At 31.0% G+C, this 24,214-nt stretch overlaps 1 protein-coding gene across 2 annotated transcripts; it reads left to right on the top strand.

Annotated features, from left to right (window-relative positions):
• The first annotated feature begins 1,381 nt into the window (after nucleotides 1-1,381).
• On the top strand, nucleotides 1,382-22,493 carry LOC129233255 (oxysterol-binding protein-related protein 2-like). 2 transcript variants are annotated; one of them, XM_054867305.1, is made up of 13 exons: nucleotides 1,382-1,638; nucleotides 3,374-3,527; nucleotides 5,934-6,009; nucleotides 6,094-6,228; nucleotides 7,894-7,991; nucleotides 8,455-8,625; nucleotides 10,836-10,914; nucleotides 11,761-11,879; nucleotides 11,969-12,155; nucleotides 12,319-12,417; nucleotides 14,897-15,020; nucleotides 17,893-17,983; nucleotides 22,192-22,493. In XM_054867305.1, the coding sequence occupies exons 1-13, from the start codon at nucleotides 1,524-1,526 to the stop codon at nucleotides 22,292-22,294; spliced, it is 1,551 nt and encodes a 516-aa protein (XP_054723280.1). In that variant the 5' UTR covers nucleotides 1,382-1,523; the 3' UTR covers nucleotides 22,295-22,493. The 2 variants fall into 2 exon arrangements, with proteins under 2 accessions (XP_054723280.1, XP_054723281.1); XM_054867306.1 differs by lacking the exon at nucleotides 1,382-1,638 and adding an exon at nucleotides 2,014-2,128.
• Nucleotides 22,494-24,214: the final 1,721 nt, after the last annotated feature.

Raw genomic sequence — 24,214 nt, forward strand, 5'->3', positions numbered from 1 at the left:
GTCAATACTGATATCGGCAGAGCCGATTTGATCAGAAGGGGTGGTTTCCTTCAGTCAAAAGTACTACCTTTAGTCATTGAAATGGATAGAATGAGCAAAAGGAAAAAAAAAAAAAAACATGGACTCAGAAAATACTTTTATTTTCCCAACAGTTTTTTTTAGTTAATTTTTTAAAATGTCCGATTATTCAAACAAGGCGTGGTCTTGATGACGTCATAAATGATGAACTTGGCGGCATCTTTCTACTGTGTTCGCTGCGTTTCCACGTTATGATAATCAAGCATCGAATTAAAATTGCGCTCTGCGCTTGTTATCAACCATATCGTTGCCAATGCACGTAAGTAATTAAAGATGCGAATTAAATATTTTGTTCTGTGAATGGCAACATTGAATGGCATTTCATCATTTATGATGTCATACGACTGCATACGACAGAAGTGTAAACAATGAAAGCGCACCGATTTAAGTAATTTTTTTTTAAATATTAAACTTAAATAAATTATTTAAAAAATGGTCAGATCGTATGTTTCTAAGCATGCTCTTCCAGAAAAAATACTTTTAAAATTTTGGAAACGACCCCATTATTTTTAATACTACCAACTTCTTCAGCACTGTTTTTTTTTTTTTTTTTCAAAGTAAATAGTTAATTGTTTATTTTTGAGTCACAAGTTTTTTTTCTCTCTTTTCTTGATTCTTCCAAATTATTTTCAAAATTTCATCTAATCTCTTTGAGCCAATTTTTATTTTTTTGTCAATTACGTTTACTAGAGATGAAAATTATTTTTAAAAAATTGTTGGGTTGCCTGTGGTCACAAGGCTAATTGAGGAGCACTGTTGAATTAAATTGAATTTTTAATCCAAACACTTTTATTTTTCATGAAAATTATAAGGTTATTGTGACATCAACCATCTGCTTCCCCCCTCAAAAAAAGGGGGGGGGGGTAGCGTTCCCTTTAACGTTTTTCCCACCTATAGCACTGGTTTGTGGTTTATCAGGTTGGTGATGAAAGCGAACTCTTATTGAACAAATCAAGATGTAACTGTTGGATCAATAATCAGACAAAATAATTTTCTATACAAGTGAAAAAAGTAGATAAAAATGAAATAACTCGTGTGTTTGTTTGCGTTTTTTTTTTCTCTTTCGCGTGCTCTATGTACGTTCCTCTGATATCACCGCACGGCACAACACGTTAATCCATACTCTAATGAATGCTGTCACGACGATTTATGTTTAAATGCTTCTTTTCGGGATTATTTGCAAATCATGCGCAACGAGCAAGGAAATGACCATAAATAAGCCGCGGCGTCGTTTGTTTATGGTTTCGAAATCGTAGATAGGCGAAACCGCCTACGATGGCAACCCCCAACGATCGTTTGTCGCGACGATCAGAGTTCGTAGTTATGCAGCTATTACACTCCGGTTTATTTGGCCTTACAGTTTGTTCTGAATTATAATTGACCTCTAAAGTGATAATAAGGTTAATGTGAAAGTTTCCGTTCAGTCTCCGTCACACTTATTTGCAATGAAAGCCATCTCAGATTATTTGTACGGTCACAGAGCCAAGTACCGTGAAATTCACGACAAGAAAGAAAGCGCACGAAAACGCAGTCAATCAACGGACTATCACTTGTTGCCAGGTAAATGAACTAAATATTTATTTTCCTTTAAAATTACTTAAAAATTTGGCCATATTTTTATACTTTGCCATTAACTTCAGTTTTCTTTTCGTGATCGTACCGAAATATTTTTGATTTTCACTTTTGATTAAATATTTTTAAAATATTAATGCGTGTTTTAATTTTAATCTCGATTGGTTTTCAGCGACAATTTATTAGAAACAACTGAGTAAAAGGTTCACTGGTTAAATATTTTCAGTACTTTTACAATTTTAAATAATTGTTTTGGTCTGGTCGAGGGTTTTTGTTTTTACCTCGATAATATTTTAAGACAACATCATAGTCGATAATTTAAATTACGCTTAGAGTACGTACGCAATATTAGATACTTGAGACGAAAAATATGTAATGGAAAAATAACTTATGAATTCTCAATGCCGAATGTTATTTTTAATCCGCAATGCTGACTCATTTGTAATGACACGCTCTATGAAGAAAACCCAACCAGCAGGTGTGTTAGCAGTTTCTTTGCCCTGTTTTCTTTTTTCATGCTGTTTTCCTCTCTAGGTTAGTGAGCCGCATTAAAAACTTTGTTATTGGTTCGATTCTTCCTTCGGCGAGTGGGAGTTGAAAACGTTCGTTTTCTCAGAAATATTTATTTATCCCCTCATATTTTAACTTGACTCTTTAACCTTCTTTATAATTTATTTATTCGTCATTTATGTTAATCTTTTTTTCCCACCTGTTATAACGTCAATTATCATTGTTTAATATTGACATTTTCTAAATTATGTTTAAAGACTGCATGGTTTGGTTTTTAAAATTTCTTTTCATTTGAAATATGCATTTAGGTAGGTATTAAATTATTTGAGTATTTTGAAACAAACAAAGAAATGTTTACCCTTTATTTTTCTTCTTAAACATGCTTTTTTTTTATTGATAAGTAGAATACCTAAGAATTTTGATTTGTTAATCTTTTTAAAACCATTTCATTACTAAGCTACACATATTTTTCAAATGAACGTGAAATTAATTGGTTTTTCAATTTGAATCAACTCATTCATTGTATTAATAATTCTTAATTGCTGCAAATTTTAAATATTTTCTCATTTTAGTTTTTTTTAACATATATGTAAAGCTTTTTGCTTAAGCTGTAGAAAAATATAGCTGTATCAAATTTTGAAAGAATGATAAGTAATAAATAATATGACTTTTAATTCTTTAAATTCATTATAGTGCCTTACATTTTGTTGAGCTACTTGACTACGTAAAACACTGCTTTTTAATTGCTTCGATTCTGTTTTGTAACTTACCCTAATCGAAAGATCCTAAAAAAATTAATTTTTATCCTTTCTGTTTAAAAAAAAAAAAGATTTCTGAAAGTGCATTTAATTTTTGTAAAAGAAACTTAAGTGTTGCTTGGTTTTAGGAGAAATGGTCGGATTATTATTTTTATGTTTTAATATGAGAAGGGGGGTACTCAGTACCCACCTGCGTTTGTCGACCAATTTTCTTCATTCTGTTTTTTTTAGCAGCTCCTTAATTAAAAAATTCCCAAATACTACTCGGCCACCATGACCTTCCCCTGCCTACCCCTTCTTGAGCATCCCTGCCTATTTTCTCAATTAATGTCAAAGATTGAACTCTTTTTGATATTTCATGCAAAAGTTTCTTAGTAAAAAATTTTAAATTTCCAGCATAGCATTTTTAAAATCTTTTAAATTTAATTGTTAATTTTATTTATTTTTTTTAAAAGATTATTCTCCTCCAACAAGCAAAAGTGGAAAAGATGACTCCATTTCCAGCTCTGACACTGCAGTTGCTACAGAGACAGGCATATATGCATCATTTTCATCAAATTCATCAACTCCTGAAATCATGCAAAGTCCTCTAAAAACAAAATGGGGAAGGTAATTGTTTTTGCAGTTTTGAGTGTTACTTTATAATAAATTTAAATTTTCTTCTGAAAGTAATCTTTGAAATAAATTTATTTAATGTGTGAACCTAATATTTAAATCAAATATTTTAAAACTTCTTAAACAACCCTTTACAATGATTTTCAAGTTAATGCAAAATGTGCTCATCTGACTCCATTGGTTTGACTGGGTTCCATAGGTTCAGGAAAAAAAAACTGCCCTAGTAGGAAAAGTTTTGGGATATACCTTTTTATTGCATATGTCATAGTTAAAAAATTTTTGTTCGACCAGAAAAGGCGAGTTTAGATTTCTTATTCCAGCTTTAATTCAAAAAGCAAGCTTTTACTAGAGCTGTTCAATAAGTAATAGGACAAAATTTATAAAAAAAACACAAAAAAAATTTAATCGTCATAATTTACATGTTTTTTTTTTTTTTTAATAACTTCTGCAGGACTAAATGCATTTATCCCAATGTTCCGTCCACTTCTTAAAAACTTGTGAATGTTATGTTTGTGAGAGCTCATTCAAAACCATCTCTGCAGAGTTTAGACATGCCGTGTTGCTTTCAAAATGTTTGCCTCGTAATGGTTTCTTAAGTTGAGGGAAACAGCCAGAAATCACTGATGTAAAATAATTCTGTGATTCCTCTTGATGATAATAGCAGCAGTGGTAATCATTGTCTCTGTGAGAGACATTGAAATTTGTCCCTCACATTCAGTATCTTCCATATTTTGCCTGCCTTCCTTAAAAGCTTTATGCCAGCAAAAAGTACTAACTCTAAACATTACTTCATTGTTGAAAACTTCACGTATCACATCAAAGATCTCCAATGCTGATTTTAGCAGATGAGAACAAACTTTAATCAGATAACATTGTTCTAACAACACTTCCATTTTGACAACTGGCTGCGTCTTGTAGGCGCCCGCCAACAGGCTTCAATTCAATCACATGATACTCAAGAACATGAGTCTGTACACACCAACTATAGGTAACTTTTGTTAATACAGACAACAGACATTTTTCATACCATAGAAATTAACTTTGTGATGAGTGGTTTTGAGGCAGTAAAATTAGTCTTATTTCTTGTAGGCGCCTGCCAACATTCTTCAATTTAATCACTAAATACGGTGGAACATAAGTCGGTACGCACCAACTATCGGTAGCATTTCTAGATACAGACAACAGACATTTTTCATGCCACAGAAATCAACATTGTGATGAGTGGTTTCACGGCAATAAAATTAGTCTTGTTACTTATTGAACAGCCTACATATTTTTAAGAAAAAGGTTCTTTATGTTAAATGTTCCTTATTTTTGTAATTATAAACCAAAATTTCAAATAATAACATTCCTTTGCCCCCTCCCCCTCTCCTCTCAACTACAGCACTAGGGAGAAGTAATTGTTTGTAGAATAAATAAATAAAAAGCAAGTACAGGGGTAAATTGATTTTCGTGTTTTTGTAAATCAAGAAAGTATTCCTAAAATCAATGTTTTAAATTAACAACATACTTTATGTTGTTAAGTTAATGTTGGTTGTAGCCATCAAAAATTAACTACTCAGTAAATTTCCAACTTAGTTTTCTTATAAAACAAAAAGAAAATGAACATCCACATTTGATCATTTTGCTTTTCCAATTGGCGCTGTTTTCAAGTACTCCAAGGTCAAACTGACAACAGTTGTCAAGCATCATGATACTTAGTTTACTTCTTACTAAATGCATTATAGGCAACATGGTTACCAAAAATGAGTGATTATGAGTTTATGCCAGCGGTGGCCAACCTATGGCCCGTAAAGCTGATCCATGTGACCTGATCTGTTCGATATTAAGAATCAAAAACTATGTTTTGGAAACTTCCAAAACAACCAACAATCTTAATTGGGTACATAAATAATGGCTTCTGAAAATTTGGAGCCAAATGGTTCAGAAACTGTTTGCCAAAAAACAGAAGGAAACTTGGTATAGAAGCATCAAAAAATGATAAGAGCAATTTTTAATATGTACTTTTCCATGTTTTTCCAACCCTATTATATTTGTCTCTTTAATAGAAAAGCTATGTCATATGCACATGAATTCTGCTGTGGGCACAGGCAGGTAAATGGCAGTAACTGCAAATTTTTCATCTTTCCTTGTTTTGCTTTACTGTCATCTATTGCACGTCAACTTTATTGTACAAACTGCTTATGTGGTTGCCACTTGGGGGAAAAAACCACTAAAGTGTTTTAATTCCGAAATCTCCCTATTGTTAGTATTGAATCCAAAACGCTTTTCCTCAAATATCTTGAAAACTCATTTCTGCAGATACTGCCATTTACCTGTTTGGCACAATTGCCCTTATAGAATATAGATGTTATCTAATTTTCAAGTAATGGATACTTTTATATTCTTACTTTATCGTAGGCCAACACTACCTGTTCCCCAATTTTCCCGGAATGATTTCAGTGTCTGGAGTATCCTGAAACAGTGTATCGGAAAAGTAAGGAACTTTACTAAGTGGCAGAATAGTTTTGGATGTTTTGATAGAATTTGTTTATCCTCAATTTTGCGTTTTCTGTTACAGGAATTGTCAAAGATTACAATGCCAGTCGTCTTTAATGAACCATTAAGTTTTTTACAAAGAATTTCTGAAAATGTGGAGTATTATCATTTATTAGAAAAAGCAAATCTGTCTGAAGATCCCGTTAAAAGGTTAGAGGTAGGCTTTTCAAAAATTACTTACATTTTATGTATTTATTTTTATTATGTTCATGATACTATCCTTAAAAACGCACAAAACATTTCTAATAATTATTTTCGATTGGTTCTGACTTGGAATAACACTTAGGTGCAGAAATGTGTCAAACCTTATTATGTTTTTTTCCTAAAATTGAAAAGCAAAACAAATATTGTTGTTACCAAGCAGCATAAAATGATAAATCATTTGTAGCATTGCAAACATAATGAACTATTAAGAGAGAGAACATTTTCAAAATTTGTCGCAAAAAGTTATGCGTTTTTCACTTTGATGGAAACCAGATATGTTTTGTGATGTTTTCAGGTTAATTGACAATTTCAAAAAAAAAAAAAAAAGAAAGAAAGAAAAAAAAATCTTAAATGTGTGATGAACTTCTGGAACATTCAATGAGACCTGGCTAGACTGCTCAGGATAGGTCATCAGTGCATTCCACTAAATTTTCGTTCACTGCATTCTATATTCAACACTTGTGTGGCTGCCTTTTTTTTTAACAGTCTGGTAGTCAGTATCGACAGATTCCATCCATATCAATTTTTATTGTCTCCCTTTTCTACTAGTTAGGTATCTATAAAGAACTTTCCCCTCCAATGTAAATAAGCAGGGTTTAATGATATAAATCAGCTTGATTTAGATTGAGGTATTAAAAAAAAGTCATTGATTAAAATTACATAAGATTTTTTGCAGTTTTTGAATAAGTTATTCTAAATGTAATATGTTGCATTTACAATCTCATCTTCAGTTAACATAGCTGTCAAGTTTTCCTCGGTATATATTGTGTGTGTAATAGATGTTAACAATTTCAAATTAATATTCTTTTCCAGAATCTTGCAATGTTTTGCTATTCTTCTGAAATGAAGTAGAGAACAATGTAGAAATTACTGCTCCTAATACCCTAATATGGCTATGATTTATACATACTTTTAGTTTTAAAAAAATTATACTTAGTTCTTTAATTATGAATTAAATTTCAAACTATGTTCCAACTTATTTTATCTTTACATCATTTTGCATATTTTAATTGCACAGATAGTGTGAAAGGGTAACATCTGAAAATAGCTATTTGTCAGGGAATCAACTTAAAAGTTTTCTAATGTTTGAAATCTTCACCCTGGCTCTAATAGTTATTGTAACTAGTAAAAGGTTTTTTGTATGGTTGGCAAAAGGCTCTAAGGTGAGGAAACATGCATTTCCTATTTCCTAACAGCATTTCCAAAAAACAGTTTTTGCGATGTTTCCCGCTCCTTCTACTTGTGTGGCCTATGTCTCTATTAATAATCTGTTGTTTGTAAAAGGTATGAAAATGTTGATGGTTGAAAAACTGGAATTTTTATAAATGTCAATATTAATTTACTTATTAACTATCGATTTGTTTGGGATTTTGAAGATAATAGATATTGATAATTTGATAGATTACAAATCATAAAAGTTATATTTGTTTCACACAGAAATAACTTTTAAGTGAATTAACTTTTAAGTTAGAATTTTTTCTTTCATTCTGAAAGAAAGGCATTTTTTAAAAGTCACCCTGCTGACCTAGTAGCAAGGATTTCTCGAATGTTGATTCTATATATATTTATCTATTGTATAAATATATTTATATATGTATTTGATTATTTATTTTTGTAGTATGTTTCTGCTTTTGCTGTTGCCTGTATATCTTCTAATTGGGAGAGACTTGGTAAACCATTCAATCCTTTACTTGGAGAAACCTATGAACTTGTGAAGTAAGTACAATTTATTTCCTTACATATCTACTTGCTATTTTTAGTCATTCTGTCACACAGTTGAATTTTCTGTTCCATGACAGGATGACAGGTACTGAAATGTATTTCTTCTACAGTGGAAGCTGGATAATTGAATCAGTGGTTAATTGAATCAGCCGCTTTAATGAATCAAATCATCAAAAACAGAATAAAATATAACTTGATTGAACTAGCCGCTTCATTGAATCAGTCACTATGGAATCAAAACTGTTTGGAACAAACGTTATTCATATAAGTGGCAGCCACTGTACTTCAAGATCGATACAAAATTACTTTAATCTGTTTATAGAAGGATACAAAACGTCCCCCCCCCCCCAAAAAAAAAAACTGCTGTAACAGCTTTTATTCAATTTTATGTTGAAATGAAACTGTTCTCAAGTTCCTCAATGATTGAATGACTCATTTATTAATTTTTTTATTTCAGAGATGGTTTTAGAATTGTAACCGAACAAGTCAGTCATCATCCTCCTATAACTGCATTTCATGCTGATTCACCACATTTTGTTTTTTCTGGAGCAATCCATCCAAAACTAAAACTTTGGGCAAGATCTGTTGAGATTAAACCTGAAGGGACTGTTATTGTAAAATTATTAAAGTAAGTGAAAATGACCTTTTAATATTTATCATTGTAATTTAATAACTGCTGAGCTTTGTAAGTTGATATCTTTTTTTTTATTTTTGATAGCTATGTCTAATTTTTCTTGTTTAAAGTTTTTTGAAACATGCTACGTAAATGTACTTTATTATAGTATGACAATGTGCGCTTATGAATAAAGATGGTTCTTTTGCACAAAATATTGATTATTGCTTCTATAAAGTCATTATTTTTTTCATTTTAGTGAACAGGGAGAAAAATTAGATGTGTTGCTTTATATTTACTTAAAACAGGGTTGGAGTTGTCCTAAAATTTCAAATTTTGTCCTGAAATTCCTAAAATTTTCAGTTTTGTCCTAAAATGTTCTCTATTTTATTCCATACTTGCGCAGAAATAGAAAATTCAACCTAAAAATGAAATTTTTCATGCCTATATTTTAGGATAAAAAGACCTTGCTAGACCCTAAGAAATTTTCTCTAAAAAAGAAAATAAATAAAAATCTATGCTGCTGCTGCCTTTTTTTCTGGAAAAAGTGGGGGGGGGGCATTTAACCATAGCATATGCTCAATATAAAGCTGTTTGTTTTATCTATACTGTAGAACTCTTGCAGTCATTCCCCTTCTGCAAAAAATATATTAAAATAAAATAATCCAGAAAATAAAAATAGCTGTGCAGCAGACATTGCAGAAGAACAGTTAGGATTGGGAAAGATAGGGTCTGATATTTTTGATTGTTTTCCCCTTCAAAAGAAATGAAAACTAAGCTATCTATGTTAGCTGAGAAGTCACTCCCTAATCTGGTTAACATATATGTTTGCATATTGGGCATAATGTTATGCTCAAAGGAGTTGAAAAACTTTTGCTCCACATAGATAATTTTGCATTAGAATTCATTAATGGTTTGAATTATCACCAAATATGAGGGAAGATTTCCATTTCTTACAAGTTGAATTGCTTGGTGAAGCTTTGGCTGATCATGCCTTTTTACCACATGTTGAAACAATGGCCTGTATGTGATCGACAGTATTTAATTATTATTTCTTAAATCTATATCTGTTCATTATGAAGGTGGTAATTTAGATAGATATAATAGAACTGCAAGTTCATTAAAAGATCTATTTATACTTGTACACTGTTTTTTTTTTTTTTTTTTTTTTTTTTTCATTTTTCTAGTCTGCTCAAAAAATATTACTACTTTTACAGAAAAAGAAAGCCCAGTTGTTTATTTTTTGTACCTAAAATTGGACAAACTTATTAGAAGTATATTTTTTAAGTTCATGAAATCTAAAGTAGTGGAAGCCAAAAAAATCTATTTCTCTAATAAAATGTTTATTTGTGTACTTATAAAGTCAAATTCATTAAAAGATTTTCCTTTAAATTGCCTGTTAAGATTAACCCAGATTCAAATCATAAGATAAAATATTTCTACTTCATTATGTGTCACTGTGTTAAAAAATGAAGGAATGAATGCATTTTGTTGTAGTTTTCAAGAATGAATTTGGAATGTTTGATTACCACTACAAAAATCAAGCCTATAAATTACATTTAAGTTATCAAAACTTAACATTTGTTGTGCTAAAAGTTTACCAAAATTGTGTCCTAAAATTTTTGAAATCACCACACCGACCTCTTCTCAAAAGAAAGAGCAAGAAACTATTATAATATTTATTTATTTATTTTGGATAAAATGTATTTACTTTAATTTGCTTCTTATCTTAACTTGTTTATTTTTTAAATTATTATTTTATTTATTTAGTTTTGAAAGAATTTTTCTATTGTACTGTTTGAATGGTGCTACTACTTTATTTGTTCATTTATTTATTTTTTACACATCTATTTCATCAGATGAGAGAGGCATATTTTGTTTTTAGAAATCTGCTTAAAATGGTTCAAAGTTGTGTTTGACATAATTTGCAGTTTTAGCTAACTAAGCGAATATTGATCAGATGCTTAAAAGTTGATGTTGGTATACGGTAAATAGGCTCGTTTAGTTCTGGGTGAAACTCCATTTTTTGCACTACTTGTTCGAAACATGTAGAAACAGAACATTACATTTTTTTTTTACCTATTAGTTTGCTTGAAGTACTAGTCCATATGTTATGTATTTTTTTAAATTCTTTTATTTTGTTGAACTAACTTGATATCATTTGCTGTATCTGCACCTATCAAGAGGTAGTTTATAGTTTGAAAATAATATAGTGTTCTTTTTAGGTACAATGAAATATACACGTGGACAGGGGTTACATCCTGTGTTCATAATATTATTGTCGGCAAATTGTGGATGGAACAAGTAAGCAACATTTTTAAAACTTAATATTTTCTGCTCAACAGTGAGATTTTCTTTTCTGTGTGCTTTCATGCTTGCATGAAATGATTGTGTTTGTTGCTTCTTTTTAAAAACTTTTGATTTCTCCAACATAACTGTACTCTTGTGGCAGCATTTCTTTAATTGTGTTCCGTGAAATCAAAAGGTTCTGCAAAAGTTGTGTTCTTTCTTTCAATAGCAGACAAATTACTCACATAAAAAAATTATATTTTGAGATTAATAAAAGCAGTTTTTATCTTATTTCTTTTTTTCTTTTCTTTGCCATTAGCTCCAAAGGAAAGAGGGATGTGATTTAAGTGTTTTTTTTCCACCCTGAAAAAACTTTAAGGATTCAAACAAAAGTTGACAGAAAGTTAGGCTTCCAGATATAATGTTGATTAGTTTTTTGTGCCAATTGCCCAAATTATTATTTGAAAGAAATACGGAGCATTCTCAACTGAATGATACAAAAGAAAGTTGTGTGATGGTCACAACATATTTTGCACAAAATATAGTTATGCATCTTATCATTATTTTTTTTCTTTTCCCTTTTTTTTTCTGCAGTCAAGTTACACTACCTGAATTTTTCTGCTTACAAAATGCAATAAATTGTTGAAATTTCAACTGACCATTTAATTTTTTTTATTGGATAATTTTCAGCTCACACGCTTATGTATTTAATTTCTTTAAAATTGGCCAAAATGTATACAAAATGAGAGGAAAGTAACACAATTATGCTCTCCCTACAAAACTTTGTTTAATGCGCTATGACTGAAGATACTTTCAATGTTTCTGTTATTCTGAACTGATACCATTAACCTTTTATTTTAGTGTGGTACAATGGAAATTCAGTGTCATACTACTGGCTTAGTTGCTGAATTGAATTTTAAACCAGCTGGATGGTATAGCAAAGATCTGAACTGTGTTGAAGGTTTTATTCATGACAAACAGTGAGTGCTTTCCACATTTCACAATCTAAATCTAAAACTTCACGAAATTGATTTATGTGTATATATGTAAATTTCTTTTCTGATGCTAGGAAGTCAAAACTACGTTTCATCTATGGAAAATGGTGCAACTTTATTAGGAGCACGGAACCTTATTTATACGATGAATATCTTGTTCTGAAAGACCAGAAAGCATCAGGAAGTGAACGAACATCCAATACAAAAGACAGCTCAAATTTGCTGCACTATACAAAAAATCAAAGAAAGAAAAGTCTTTCAGTAAGTTATTTTTCTTTTCTTATTTTCTTTTTGTAGACAATAACCTAACAGACCACAATGGAGACTATAGTTTTTATGTAAAATGTGGTTTCGTTGGAGAAACAAAAAGGTTTTTCTCATTGTGATGTTGTTAAATTTTTTACGTGATATTGTGTTTTTGCAGGCAAGTATCGATGGTGACAAAACAGAATTCAGAACATTAGCAGATTTACCTTCTACTTTGCTTTGGGAAGCTGATCCCAGGCCAGATTATTCATCTGAGGTTTGTTGTGTAAAATTTAATTTTATTTTTGAAAAATGAGTCATAGTCTCACATCTATGTTGCTAACATGTTCAAACTTTGAGATATTCAAGACAAAAACTGTGAATTATGCTCCTCCTTTGAAGAACAATATCTTGAAAATTGCTTGAAATAAAAAGTTTCATTCTTAAGTGCTTCAAACCCTTGAGAAATGTTAAAATGTATCTTCAGCCCTTGATTTTTTTTTAAATTTATTTTTAAAACATTTAACACTGTGAAAGAATTGACTTGTTTAAAACCTTCACTGAACTGAATTTTCACGTTGTATTTCTTTTAATAGAAATCTTATTTTTGGAAACCTGCCGGCATCAAGCTTATGCTTTGACGAAATTGCATGCAGTGTTTGAGATTTCGGTCCTTTTACATCTTGTTTCAATTATTTTAGAAGTAGAAAGTTGTTTTAACATACACTACTTTAACTCTGCTTTTTTTATTTTTTAATTTAACAGTTTATTTTTTAAAAAAAATTTGCCATTCAAATAAGTGACCACACTGCTATGCCATTATTTGGCAAATCTGCAGCTTCAAATATACTGAGTGTTTTGTTTTAACCTGCAAGACCTTTATTTTCGCAACCGTTAGTTCAAGATGAACACTTCGAATTGCAAAAATGTTCAAAATCAGGTGCTGAGTTGAGATATTGAAAGTTTGAAGTAAAAATAAAATTGAGTCAAAAAATACAAAATTTAACTTTTTATATGGGCCCTAGATCTCCTAACTAATATTTAGAGAAATAATCTCCATTGAAAACTAGTACTGACATTAAAAACTTGACATTTGTGCAACCAAAACTCAAGGAGATATTCGAGTTTAAAGTTTTTTGAGACCATACAGAAGATGAGATCGGAACTCATCGCCCTTTCAGAAGAATGACAGGTTGTCAAAGTTAAAAAAACCAAGTATTTATATTTTTCATTGCTATTCAAAAATAAATGCAAAAGTTATGCCATGATACACAAAAACACACTACTGAGCCTCGAACATTTTGAAAACCACACTCTATGCACACATATAATTTTAAACTCTTGTAAATGGCTGTATTTCCCCCCAAAAGGTGTTATTGACAGCGAGTGAAAAGTGGTGTAAGTCACTGAAAGCTGTGTTTCATATCTTGGTGAATATTGGTCGTACTAATGTCAAACTTTTAGTGTTGGAATTATTTTTCAATGAAGATTCTTTCCCTAAATATAAGTTAGGGGACCTGGGGCCCATATGAAAAGTTAAATTTTGTATTTTTAAACTTATTTTTCTTTAAACTTCGAAATTTCAATATCTTAACTAAGCATCTGATTTTTAACATTTTTGCAATTGGAAGTATGCATCTAGGACTAATGGTTGCAAAAATAAAGATCTTGCAGGTCAAAACAGAACACCCTGTATACACCCTAGTCCTGCATGTGTCTAAAAACAATATATTAGATGCTAAAATTTTTTGTGGACAAATTTTTTGAACTCCGGATTGTTAGTTATTGATTTTTAAGTAATATGCTTTGTTGTTATTTTTGGTCAATGGTGTTCAGTCTGATCCTTACTTCCCACTATTAAAAACTGATTTTGAAGCATTTATACTGTGATGTAAAAGTTTTTGTCTAATGTTGAAACCTTTGTTTGAGCAGAAACAAAATCAATAAAAACAAGGCCCCGGAACTGCATTGCTCCAAAGCTATGTTTTTACTGAAGTTCTAATTTTTTCCTGCTCCAGGCTCCTCTACAGTTTTAATTTTTAATTTTTTAAATAATTTCTTTCCAGTCTTTAAATAAACCTGAAATTTAAAATACTGAAACATGTTAAATTTATTATCTTGCATATTCCAGACAAGTTCAAATTTTTAGTGGTGGCTGGTTGACACTTGTTATGTAAAAGCCTCTGGTTTATTATTAGCTATCACTTTGTACTAGGCTTTTCACTTTTCAGCTAAAGCAATCTTAAGATACAATGCTGAAAGGTAGTGTGGATTAAAGATTTAGCACATGAGACCTGTTGCTACATTGTTTGCATATTGTTACAAAATGAAAAAAGGTTGATTAAAAAAAAAAATGAATAAATGCTTCAGCCTTCAGTTCTTGTAAAAGAAAATTTTAACTGGGTTTCTCTACTACTTAAAAAACAAAATGTATTTAATATATGTTGTAGCAAATGCAAAAGACTGGAAATCTAAACATTTTTGTTTAAAGCCATTATATTATTGTTTCTGTAATGTTTCTTTTTATAGCAAATATTGTAAATGAAAATTTGAAACTCAAAAGCATTCATAATTATCTAGTAAATTGCCAGAGCGGAGCATGTCTGGTGCCACAGACATTGTTTGTTATCTTGGAGCAAACTGGAGCATGAAAAAAAAAAAAAAGACTCTGGGCATCTAATTCTCCGAATGCTTTATTTTTAGTTCAATGTTTTTTTGAAAAGTAATATTAACATTTCTCCTTTTTTCTATTATAGTATTACAACTTTACATATTATGCAATGGCATTAAATGAATTAGACGAAGAAATGAAAAGTGTACTTCCACCGACAGATTCCCGACTAAGGCCAGATATCAGGAAGTTAGAAGAAGGTGATGTTGGTAGGTATAGTTAAAACACTTCAAATGATATGCTTTTATGCTCAGGCTTTAGAGAAGAGCTGGGATGAGCCATTGCCCATTAGCATTTGCTTGAAGCATGCTTTATCTCTATAACCTCGAATAGCTTTTAGGCTCATGCTATGTAAGACATAGGCGGCTGGTGCACCAAAGAAGTGGGGTTTAGGGGCCATGGTCCGTGAAGCTGATTTTTTTTTGTAATATTGGCCTATATTGCTGGTTTTTTATTGGTTAAATAACTATTTTAAATGTGGAATATATCATCAAAAATTGGAACGGATGACCACTAGAGTTGCCCTTTCCATTTCAAAGTTTTTATGAAATAAAATAAGAAAAGTCCATTTATTTAGAATTTTTAGTTTTTTTTAATTGAAATCAAATCCACCTCATAAAATTCATTGTTCGACAAATCATAAATTTTTCAGTCTGAAAAGGGAGGGGGCAAGGCCCCTTTACCAGGGGGCAGATACAGAAAAATCTTTTGCAGGGTGCCCGAGCAATTGAATAGCACCTCCTCCTGCACATACGATGTTTCATAACAAAGTTTCATTACTTTATTTTTAAATATTTTTATTTTTTAAATATTTTTTTTAGGATCCCTTCAGATTAATGAGCTGCTTCTAAGTACATAAATATTATGCACTAATATACTTTATTTGTTGATGTAAAACATCTTTGAAGTTTCAAGCCAATTAAATACTAAACCCAATACAATGTCACCGAGATGCTATACAATGAGGGGTTTTAATTAGGAACAGTGTCATAATGATTATAACTGAGTTAAAGGTTATTCAATAAAACATGTACTCGTATCTCATTTGACTTTTTATAAATTATTTTATATTTTAACTATAAAATATTATTTAATTAAGAAAATCATAGCGATTAAACATATAATTTTTATTGAAGAATTCAGGACTATTTCTGTGTGAATTTCAAAGCAGTTGCTAATTTGTTTTTGAAGCCATGATACAGTTGAGACATGCCGTTTCCATTAATATCATGGTTTTCCCAAGAAATTACCATATTTCTTTCATTTTGCATTTTTTGTCAGCTGGAAAATAAATCTGTCATTTTGCTAATAGCTTCCTGGATCAAAATAACTCTTTTAGGCACGCCTACATATTTTTTGAAGAATGTTAATTACTGATTCCATCAAAGAAAAATTAATGGAGAATCGCAATATTACCAAACCAGCCAGTTAAACGGATATATGTATTCTGCCACTCTGATCCTCGAACTCCAGTATTACTTTTGCAAGCAAAAATGCTTTTATTCAAAATATGCTCTGTGTGTTTTGTGTTCTTTTTAATTAACTGCTTAAAAAATGCTACAGAGAAGTCAATCAAAAATAATGAATAAAATAGTTAAACTCATCTTTTGCCCCCCCCCCCTAAAATCCCTTACTGCCCTTTACTTTTGGAGGTGAGGGGGCAATTGCACCTCTTGCCCCCTGTACATGCCCTGTATGTACTATAAAAGATATTCATTTTTCAATCTCCCGACAAATACAAAGTTAATAATCATGTATATTGAGGAACAGCTGGTACTTAAGAACTTGAGAAAAGTTTTCAATCGCTGGGTTGCTATTGTTGAGGAAGAGTTTAAAAAATGACATCTATCACTTTATCTCCCCCCTGTGGCTGAGCGACCCGCACCTCTGGAAAGTGAAGGATGTATTTTCAACTGTGGTGTAATTGAATGATCAGTAGAACGTAGAGATAAAGTGACGCAGACCCCCCCCCCCTTCCCCCATGGTGCTTTAAAAGGCCATTAGAGAAAAAGTCATAAAACATCTTTCCTCTGATGTATGATTGAAAGGTTAACTGCTAATAAAACTGTTTCGACTCTGGTAAGAGTATTATCTAGTAAGAGCAGTTATGGGGAAAATCCTAGTTCAGATAGATTTACTGGTAAAAATTAGAATTAACTTACATTAATTGCTTTAAATTAATTACAATTTGCTTCACATGAAAAATTTAAAAAAAAATCTAAGTGAGCACATATTTGCAATAGATTTGTTTGCCATTACAATTACAGTATTCCCAATATACCAAACAGCAATGCCTCTCAAGTGGAGAATTGTTAATTTTTTAAAAATATAATATTTAAAATATTTTTCATAAAGTTCATGAAAAACAAAAAAAAATTCTTAAAACTATTTACGGTTACAACAAAACTAGCCGTATTTTTTTATGTTGACATTTAATAAAATTAGGTAAGACTGGAGTGGGCTCCATTTTTTTTTGGGGGGGGGGGGCTTCCATCGAATTTAGATTTTGGAATAAGACAATCTTGGGCGGGCTCGAGATTACAAATTTTTGACTTAAGCTTCCAAGATGACCCCAAACTCATCCCTATCAGGCTTACAGATAGGAGGCCACAAGAGGTCGCTGGGACTTAAAAATTTTTATATTTTAAATTTTTTTGATTTTTTGAAAATGAAGATTTTGACTGGGGGTTATGATTTCCTGTAATGCTTTACCTGCATTACCTTCTATGAATGTTCTCTTTTCATAACAATAAGATGAGACATTTAGAAAGAAAATAGAGTTGATGAATGTATTGTGCAGTGAATTATTAATGTTTAATTAATCTCTTCAGTATCTGTTCAATGTATCTATATAAGTATTATAAAAGAAAAGTTGTTTGGTAACTTTAGAACTTGTGTAAAAGTTAAGAAGAAAAAAATAATTGATTGTTGCTAAAAACAGAACTTGCCCATTCTTGCCCCTGAGATTTCTAATTGAAATAAACAATTTCAAGAATGTAAGTGCTCAAAACGAAGCTTCTTTTTACTTGTATTAAATGAGACTCAAATTAAGGCGGACTAATAATTATTTAACATTTTCAGATGGAGCAGCATTTGAAAAGAATCGCCTAGAAGAAAAACAAAGAGAAGCTAGGAAAATAAGAAAAAAAGAGAAAACTATATTTGAGCCTGTGTAAGTTTGCTACTGTGAAGTGAATCTCAAGTTGGGTTTTTTATCGCTTCTTACATCAAGATGTTATACAAATCAAAAATTTAACATTTAACACCAACAAAGGGCAGGTAGCGTGAGCTGCCATTTAAGTAGTGCCTGGCATGATCCTTGATCTTTCATTTTTTGTTTTATCTCATTCAGAATTTCCCACGGTTCAATCTTGAAAATAAGGCAAGGCAGATTACTCAGAAATGTAAATGTTGCATAGCTGCCAACTCTTACGATTTGTTGAGAAGACTTCCAAATTTCCCCAAACCCTCCAATTATCCCTCCCAAACTCTCCAATGTAGTATGTTTCCCGAATTCTCATCAAAACAATGAAATTCCCATAAAAAAGAGATTTGAATGTAAGGGATAATCCCTACAGGAAAACAACCACTAAGCAAAAACGAAACCTTTTCACAGACAAGTATGAAAATTGTATATGTCTGATCATTTTTGAAACCTATTCATTTTCCTGTTTCAAGTTTTTATATCTCAAAAAAGTCATAAAACATCCAGGAATTTTCTCTGAACTTACTAAATTTTTACCTACAGCATGGATTGTTTATTATCACTAATAAGAAAAGAAAAAAAAATTATGCCTATTGCATTTTTTTAAAAACTAAGCAGTTGTAGTTTTTCAACTTTAAAAAAGTAATAATAGTAACAATAGTCAACTCAATTTCCGAACTTCAGGTTATATACAGGCTTAAAAAACCCTTACTTATATTTTAAAAATCTCTCATATTCAAATTTTTGTAGTTAAATTTGTTCATGGGAAGTCTACCTAATTTTCATCTTTCAATGTTGGCAGTTATGATATGTGAAAATGCATTTATTCCTGCGCTAATTTTTGTTTTGGCTGATATTCTTCTACAATTCGTTTTTTGGGACACTCATATTTCGAACTAACAATTGTATTTATAATTCATCAAAAACTTATAGTATTCAGTTAGTAACCATCCTGCTTCCCTTTTAATTATTGCTGCTATTCCTAACCTAAGATTTCAGGCCTTTTGAAGCTGGAAAAAAAAAAAAAAATCTAGGTTTGCTTTTATGCAAATTTCTGTCGTACCAATTTCTCTGTTGATCAGTTGATCAAAATTCATATTTCTTGGAGTTTCCTACGATATTGAAAAGTAAAAACTGCTGTAATTTTTAGTTGATTGTTATGACTTACAGAACAATTCCTTTCTTATTTAAATGGCTATAACTTTCATATCACATTCCAGTCACATGTCATTTGACCTTCATGTGCAGGCACCAGTTTCTGTTTTAGTGTTTTTAGGATAAATAAATTAATGTATACAGAGTGAATAATTGCTCTGCCCATGGTATTTAAAAAGGTCTCATTTGCTCTTATTTATTGCTTTGCATTTTCTTTTCTTTTTTTGTTGAGAGTAATGGAAAGAGAATTATACTCGTAACCAGCTGACTAATATATGAATCAGTGTCGGATCCAGAAGATCCTGTTGGGAGGGGCGATTGAGTAATTTATTATGGGGGGGGGAGGTACTAACGAAAATAATTTTTTAAAAAAAGTTTAAGAGATGAAGTGTGAGGTATTTTTTTCTTTTTTGGAATAATGTATATCGTGAGCACCAAGAATAAAAAATTGAAAAACAAAAAACAATTTCTACTAATATTCTGGATCCATTGTCCAAATTAAACCCTTCAACTTTTTATTCATTTGAGGACTCCTAAAATATTTTCAGTTGCCATTTAGGTCCTCAACTGTACTTTTTTCCTCATAAAAGAATTGTTGCAGTATCAAGATGGCACCTCTTTTTACCAGTTTTCGTACCGAACATAATGAAATACTAAAATTGAATTTTTAAATAAAATTTGAAGATAGTTATGGATTTGTTTGTTGATTCAGTTGTTTAATATTGGTTCATAAGTAGGAGTGTTTACAGGGTCTCCCTCGAAATTTTTTGTTAACAACGCATTTTTAGACTATTTAATGGTTAATAAGAAGAAGGTAGACTCGAAGGTCCCCTTCTGAAATAATTTTGATATTTAAGGGCATATTCTCGAAAACACAATTGTTTACTATCTTTGGTTTCTTGAAGAGAAAGAATGAGATTCAGGAATGCTCTCCAGTAATTTTTTCATATTAGAGCTTCAAAAACGTAATTTTAGGTATCTTTAGTGATGTTAAAAAACGGGGTTCAGGGAAAATTTTGGAATTGAAGTCCTAAAAATGCAATTGTGGGCCACCTTTGTTGACATAGCAAAAGACATGGGATTCAGAACTTTCCCCCCGAAACTTTTTGATGTAGGAGTTACAAAAACACTATTTTAGAAGATCTTTCAATGATGTTGAAAGATGAGGAAAGAAGGACATTGAAGCTCCTCTCCGGAAATTTTTCGAAATTGAAGTCCTGAAAACGCAGTTGTCGGCCATCCCATCTTTTATGACATAGGGGAAAGGAATGGAATTTGGAACTTTCCATCGGATAATAGAGCTTCAAAAACGTAATGTTAGTGGATCTTCATTCATGTTAGTGGAAGGGCTCAGGATCATGGGCTCTCCCCTGGAGTTTTTTCGGAATTGAAGTTCTAAAAAAGTAATTGTTAACCCTCATTAACAACATTTTCGAAAAAGTTTTTTGATTCCACTAATTTTTTTCAAAATTAAAGCTCTAAAAATTCAACATTTTGGCCATCTCCGATGACATTGGCGAAAGGGGATTGAGGGACTTTCCCTTGGAAAATTTTTGGAATTGAAGTCATAAAAATACAGTTGTAGGTGATTTTTTGTGATGTTGAGGGGGGTGGGGAGAGAGTTTGGTGATCTTTTTTGTATTTACAAAACCTTTTGTGGAGTGGACGATCTTCTCAATCGCCCCCCCCCCCCCCTGTGGATCCGCCACTGATATGAACACGGAGGGTAAAATATTTCTGGCTATATTATCCAGAGGAAGGGGGTTCCAAACTCAATAAAAGTATACTTGTTGGGTCATTGGAGAAGACAGTTGTACAGTCTGATTTACAGCTGTCATGCTTTTTGGTTTTTCAACTGTTTCATTTTACTATCCATTGATAGAGTAAACACAAGAATGAGTTATTAATATGTTGGAGATAAATTACTAAAGCTTGGAAATCAAACTCAGCTTTTACAATTAATTTTCATTCTACAGAATATTTATTTATTTTGAAAATTGGAATTAATTTTGTGAGCTTTTTAAAAAGATCTCTAGTAATTAAAATGAATCTTCATAATTTTCAATACATGTAGAAAGTAGAAACATGTTTCTGTTTTTTTTTTTAGAAACTAATCAATATCTTACATGCAAGTTGCTACCAAAAATTAGTACATAAAGATTTCAATCTTTTCACATCTTGCAAACATTTAAATCATTTCAAAAGTCAAGGTTTTAATATATGCTACCTTGAAATCTGACAAAGTGTTTTGAATTGTTTATTTATTTAATTCCTTTATTATAGTTATTATTCAACTATTGCAGTTTTTTATCTATTTTATTTTGCTATGCATTTAAACGTATTTTAAGAATGCATTTAATGACATAACAATACTTGGTATCTGTATGTGTTTGTTCTTATTGCTGTAACTTTTAGATCTGCATCGAGTTCAGGTTTTTTTGAACTGGAATTTTCATGCCTTTTGAATAGTTTACTTTCTACAAAGAGAAAACTATTTTACGTAATGCTGCTAGTGAAGGGCTGGAATATTTATGAAAAGCTCAATTATCCAAGTATGGAGACATTAATATATTAACTAAGACAAAGAGTTTTAAACAGTATTTTTCATAAAGGAGTCTTTTTCTTCCATTATTTCTGCTAATGAATCTTTTAACAAATTAAGCTGGTTTTAGTTTTACAAATATGAAACTATTTTAACTGTATAGAAATAAATATTTTATTCAGACAGCATGACTTGATTTTTAAACATTTGTTGTGATTTAAAACATTCTAAAGTTTCAAATTGTAAATACTTTCCTTTTGACTGTACAAAAGTTGCGAAGTTTTCTGTATAATATCTTTCATGATGTGCCCTTGTGCAACCCTAATTTAAATCTTCTCACCCAGTTATCTTCTTAAGAAATATTTGTAACCTGAATTTCTGTATTTTATCATGGAGAAACCAGTATTAATGAGTTACTTTTGATTTAAAGTTTTTTTTTTCTGAAAAACTTCCTAAATACTTTACTTTTATTTTTCAGTTTTTTCAGTAGCAAACCTCATCCATATGCCAAAGAGGAATTCTGGTGCTATAAAGGTGGATATTGGGAAAGAAACTTTTCTGACTGTCCGGATATATTTTAAAGAGAACTAAATTATATTTTACACTCAATCAAGAAATATTTTTTATATCTCATTTTAAGAGACAAAACTTTGAAAGGTGATATGCTCACAGTTTCATTAAATGTTGAACATAATCTACTGTTGGACACAGAATATTTTATTTATGTTAATATTGATTGTAAATCACACACATTGTATAAGTTGTAAATAATTGTCTGTAATAAATTTTATAAACTTTTAAATTGCTGTATGATGGTTCATTAGTAAATATGCATTCTGTTGTACAGTGCTGGCCAAATTATTAGACTAAGACTGTTTTAAAAGCAAATTCTTTATTGATTACATAACTACAGACACATTAACGAACAGTGGAATAATTATCTAATATTTAATTTGCATTCCATTGTTCTTGATGAGCATTTTAAGTCTTTTTGGCATACTTTTCACTTTTACACCATTTCTTAACACTTTTTAAAAAAGAACATAAAAAATTGTTTATACTCACTATTATATATACTCACATACACATACTCACTAATTACCTAAAACTAACTTTAAATATAACAGAACACACTAATAAAAAGAACTAGTGAACTGTTTAAGCTGATTGAGGTTATGTTCCTGGTAGGTAGATAAACAAAGCAGACAGTGCTTACACCTGCAAACATTAAATTGTGCTAAAGAAACGTAATAATCAGTGTACAGTATGTACTGTACTGTAAAATAAATAGTATTTTAGTACAAATAGTGTACAAAAACAAAAAAAACCACTTTAGTCTAATAATTTGGCCAGCACTGTAGTACCCTTATTCAGGTTGAGCCAGAAGTATTGAGCCCATTTCATATGACAAAAATACAGTCAACTCTCAAGAATTCGAAGCCCCAAGGCTAAAACGTTCTGAGTTATGAGAAGTTTCCACATCAGTCTCAAGAGTTTGGGACCTGATGAAAACTTCAAGATAAGAAATATTAGAGTTGCCAACATTCAACTGTATAATGGAACATTTTCTCATGCAAACCATAAAAACTAAGAATATAGAGCACTTCAATGAATCCTAAAGCTTGTTTTACAATCTGAGTAGCATTTCTCATAACTTTCGCTGTGAGAGGTCCTGAACTTTTCCTCTGTCTAGATACAGGATGCACTTGTGTGAGGATTAGTGCATTTGTTACTGCTTACTGTTAAGAGAGGGTTTCTTCTTAATCTACTTACAGCAGCAATAGTTTTGCATATTTTTAGCTAATGCAAAGTTTTTCTTATCAAGCTAAGACCAAGTTTTAATGTGAGTCCATTGCTTTTCTTTATTTTGTAACTTACCTGCATAAAATAGTCTGGCCAAAACTGGATCACGAATCCGTATATTTTGCTACTTGTGGCCATAGTTATGGCCACAACTAGATTACATACTGTTCCAGTTGTGGCCATGCAGAATATTTTAAGTATACTGTGAAAATTTATTTCAACGTTATCCAAGGATCCGTAATATTTATGTAAAATATAAAAAGTTAAAAATATAGCCAAATGACATTATAAATGATCATTGTTTCAGCTTATGGGCAAAAGAATTGTCAGATTGTTTGACGTTGTAGCACAGTTGTCACTTTAATCAAGTTAAACTGTATTGAAATGGTAAAATTCATACTGCGTCTACATCTATGATTTTCTTTTTCGTTTAAATGTCTTAACATTTTAAAATGGATATTTTTTACCAATTACAAATTTTTGTTTTGTTAAATTTATTAGATTAATAATTTTTTGAACTTTTACTGAACCTATTAATTTTTGTCTACATTCTATTAGTAACTGAGATATTGGTTTTTGTATACGCATAGTATGTTGTAATAATATGAAAGTTTAAAATCAAAAGGCATTATTTCAGAGGTTCCCAAACTTTAGACCTCCGCAGATCCCTTCGGAGAAATTACGAACTTCGCGGACCC

The sequence above is a fragment of the Uloborus diversus genome, unplaced genomic scaffold, assembly GCF_026930045.1.
Source record: "Uloborus diversus isolate 005 unplaced genomic scaffold, Udiv.v.3.1 scaffold_292, whole genome shotgun sequence".
Taxonomy (NCBI): Eukaryota; Metazoa; Arthropoda; class Arachnida; order Araneae; family Uloboridae; genus Uloborus; species Uloborus diversus.

What these genes read in the sequence shown, in the direction of transcription:
- LOC129233255 (XM_054867305.1), top strand. Translation starts at nt 1,524, where the DNA reads ATGAAAGCCATCTCAGATTATTTGTACGGTCACAGAGCCAAGTACCGT. An exon ending in TGAAACAGTGTATCGGAAAA is followed by an intron (nt 6,010 to 6,093) that starts GTAAGGAACTTT and finishes TTTCTGTTACAG; the next exon opens with GAATTGTCAAAGATTACAAT. An exon ending in GAAACCTATGAACTTGTGAA is followed by an intron (nt 7,992 to 8,454) that starts GTAAGTACAATT and finishes TTTTTATTTCAG; the next exon opens with AGATGGTTTTAGAATTGTAA.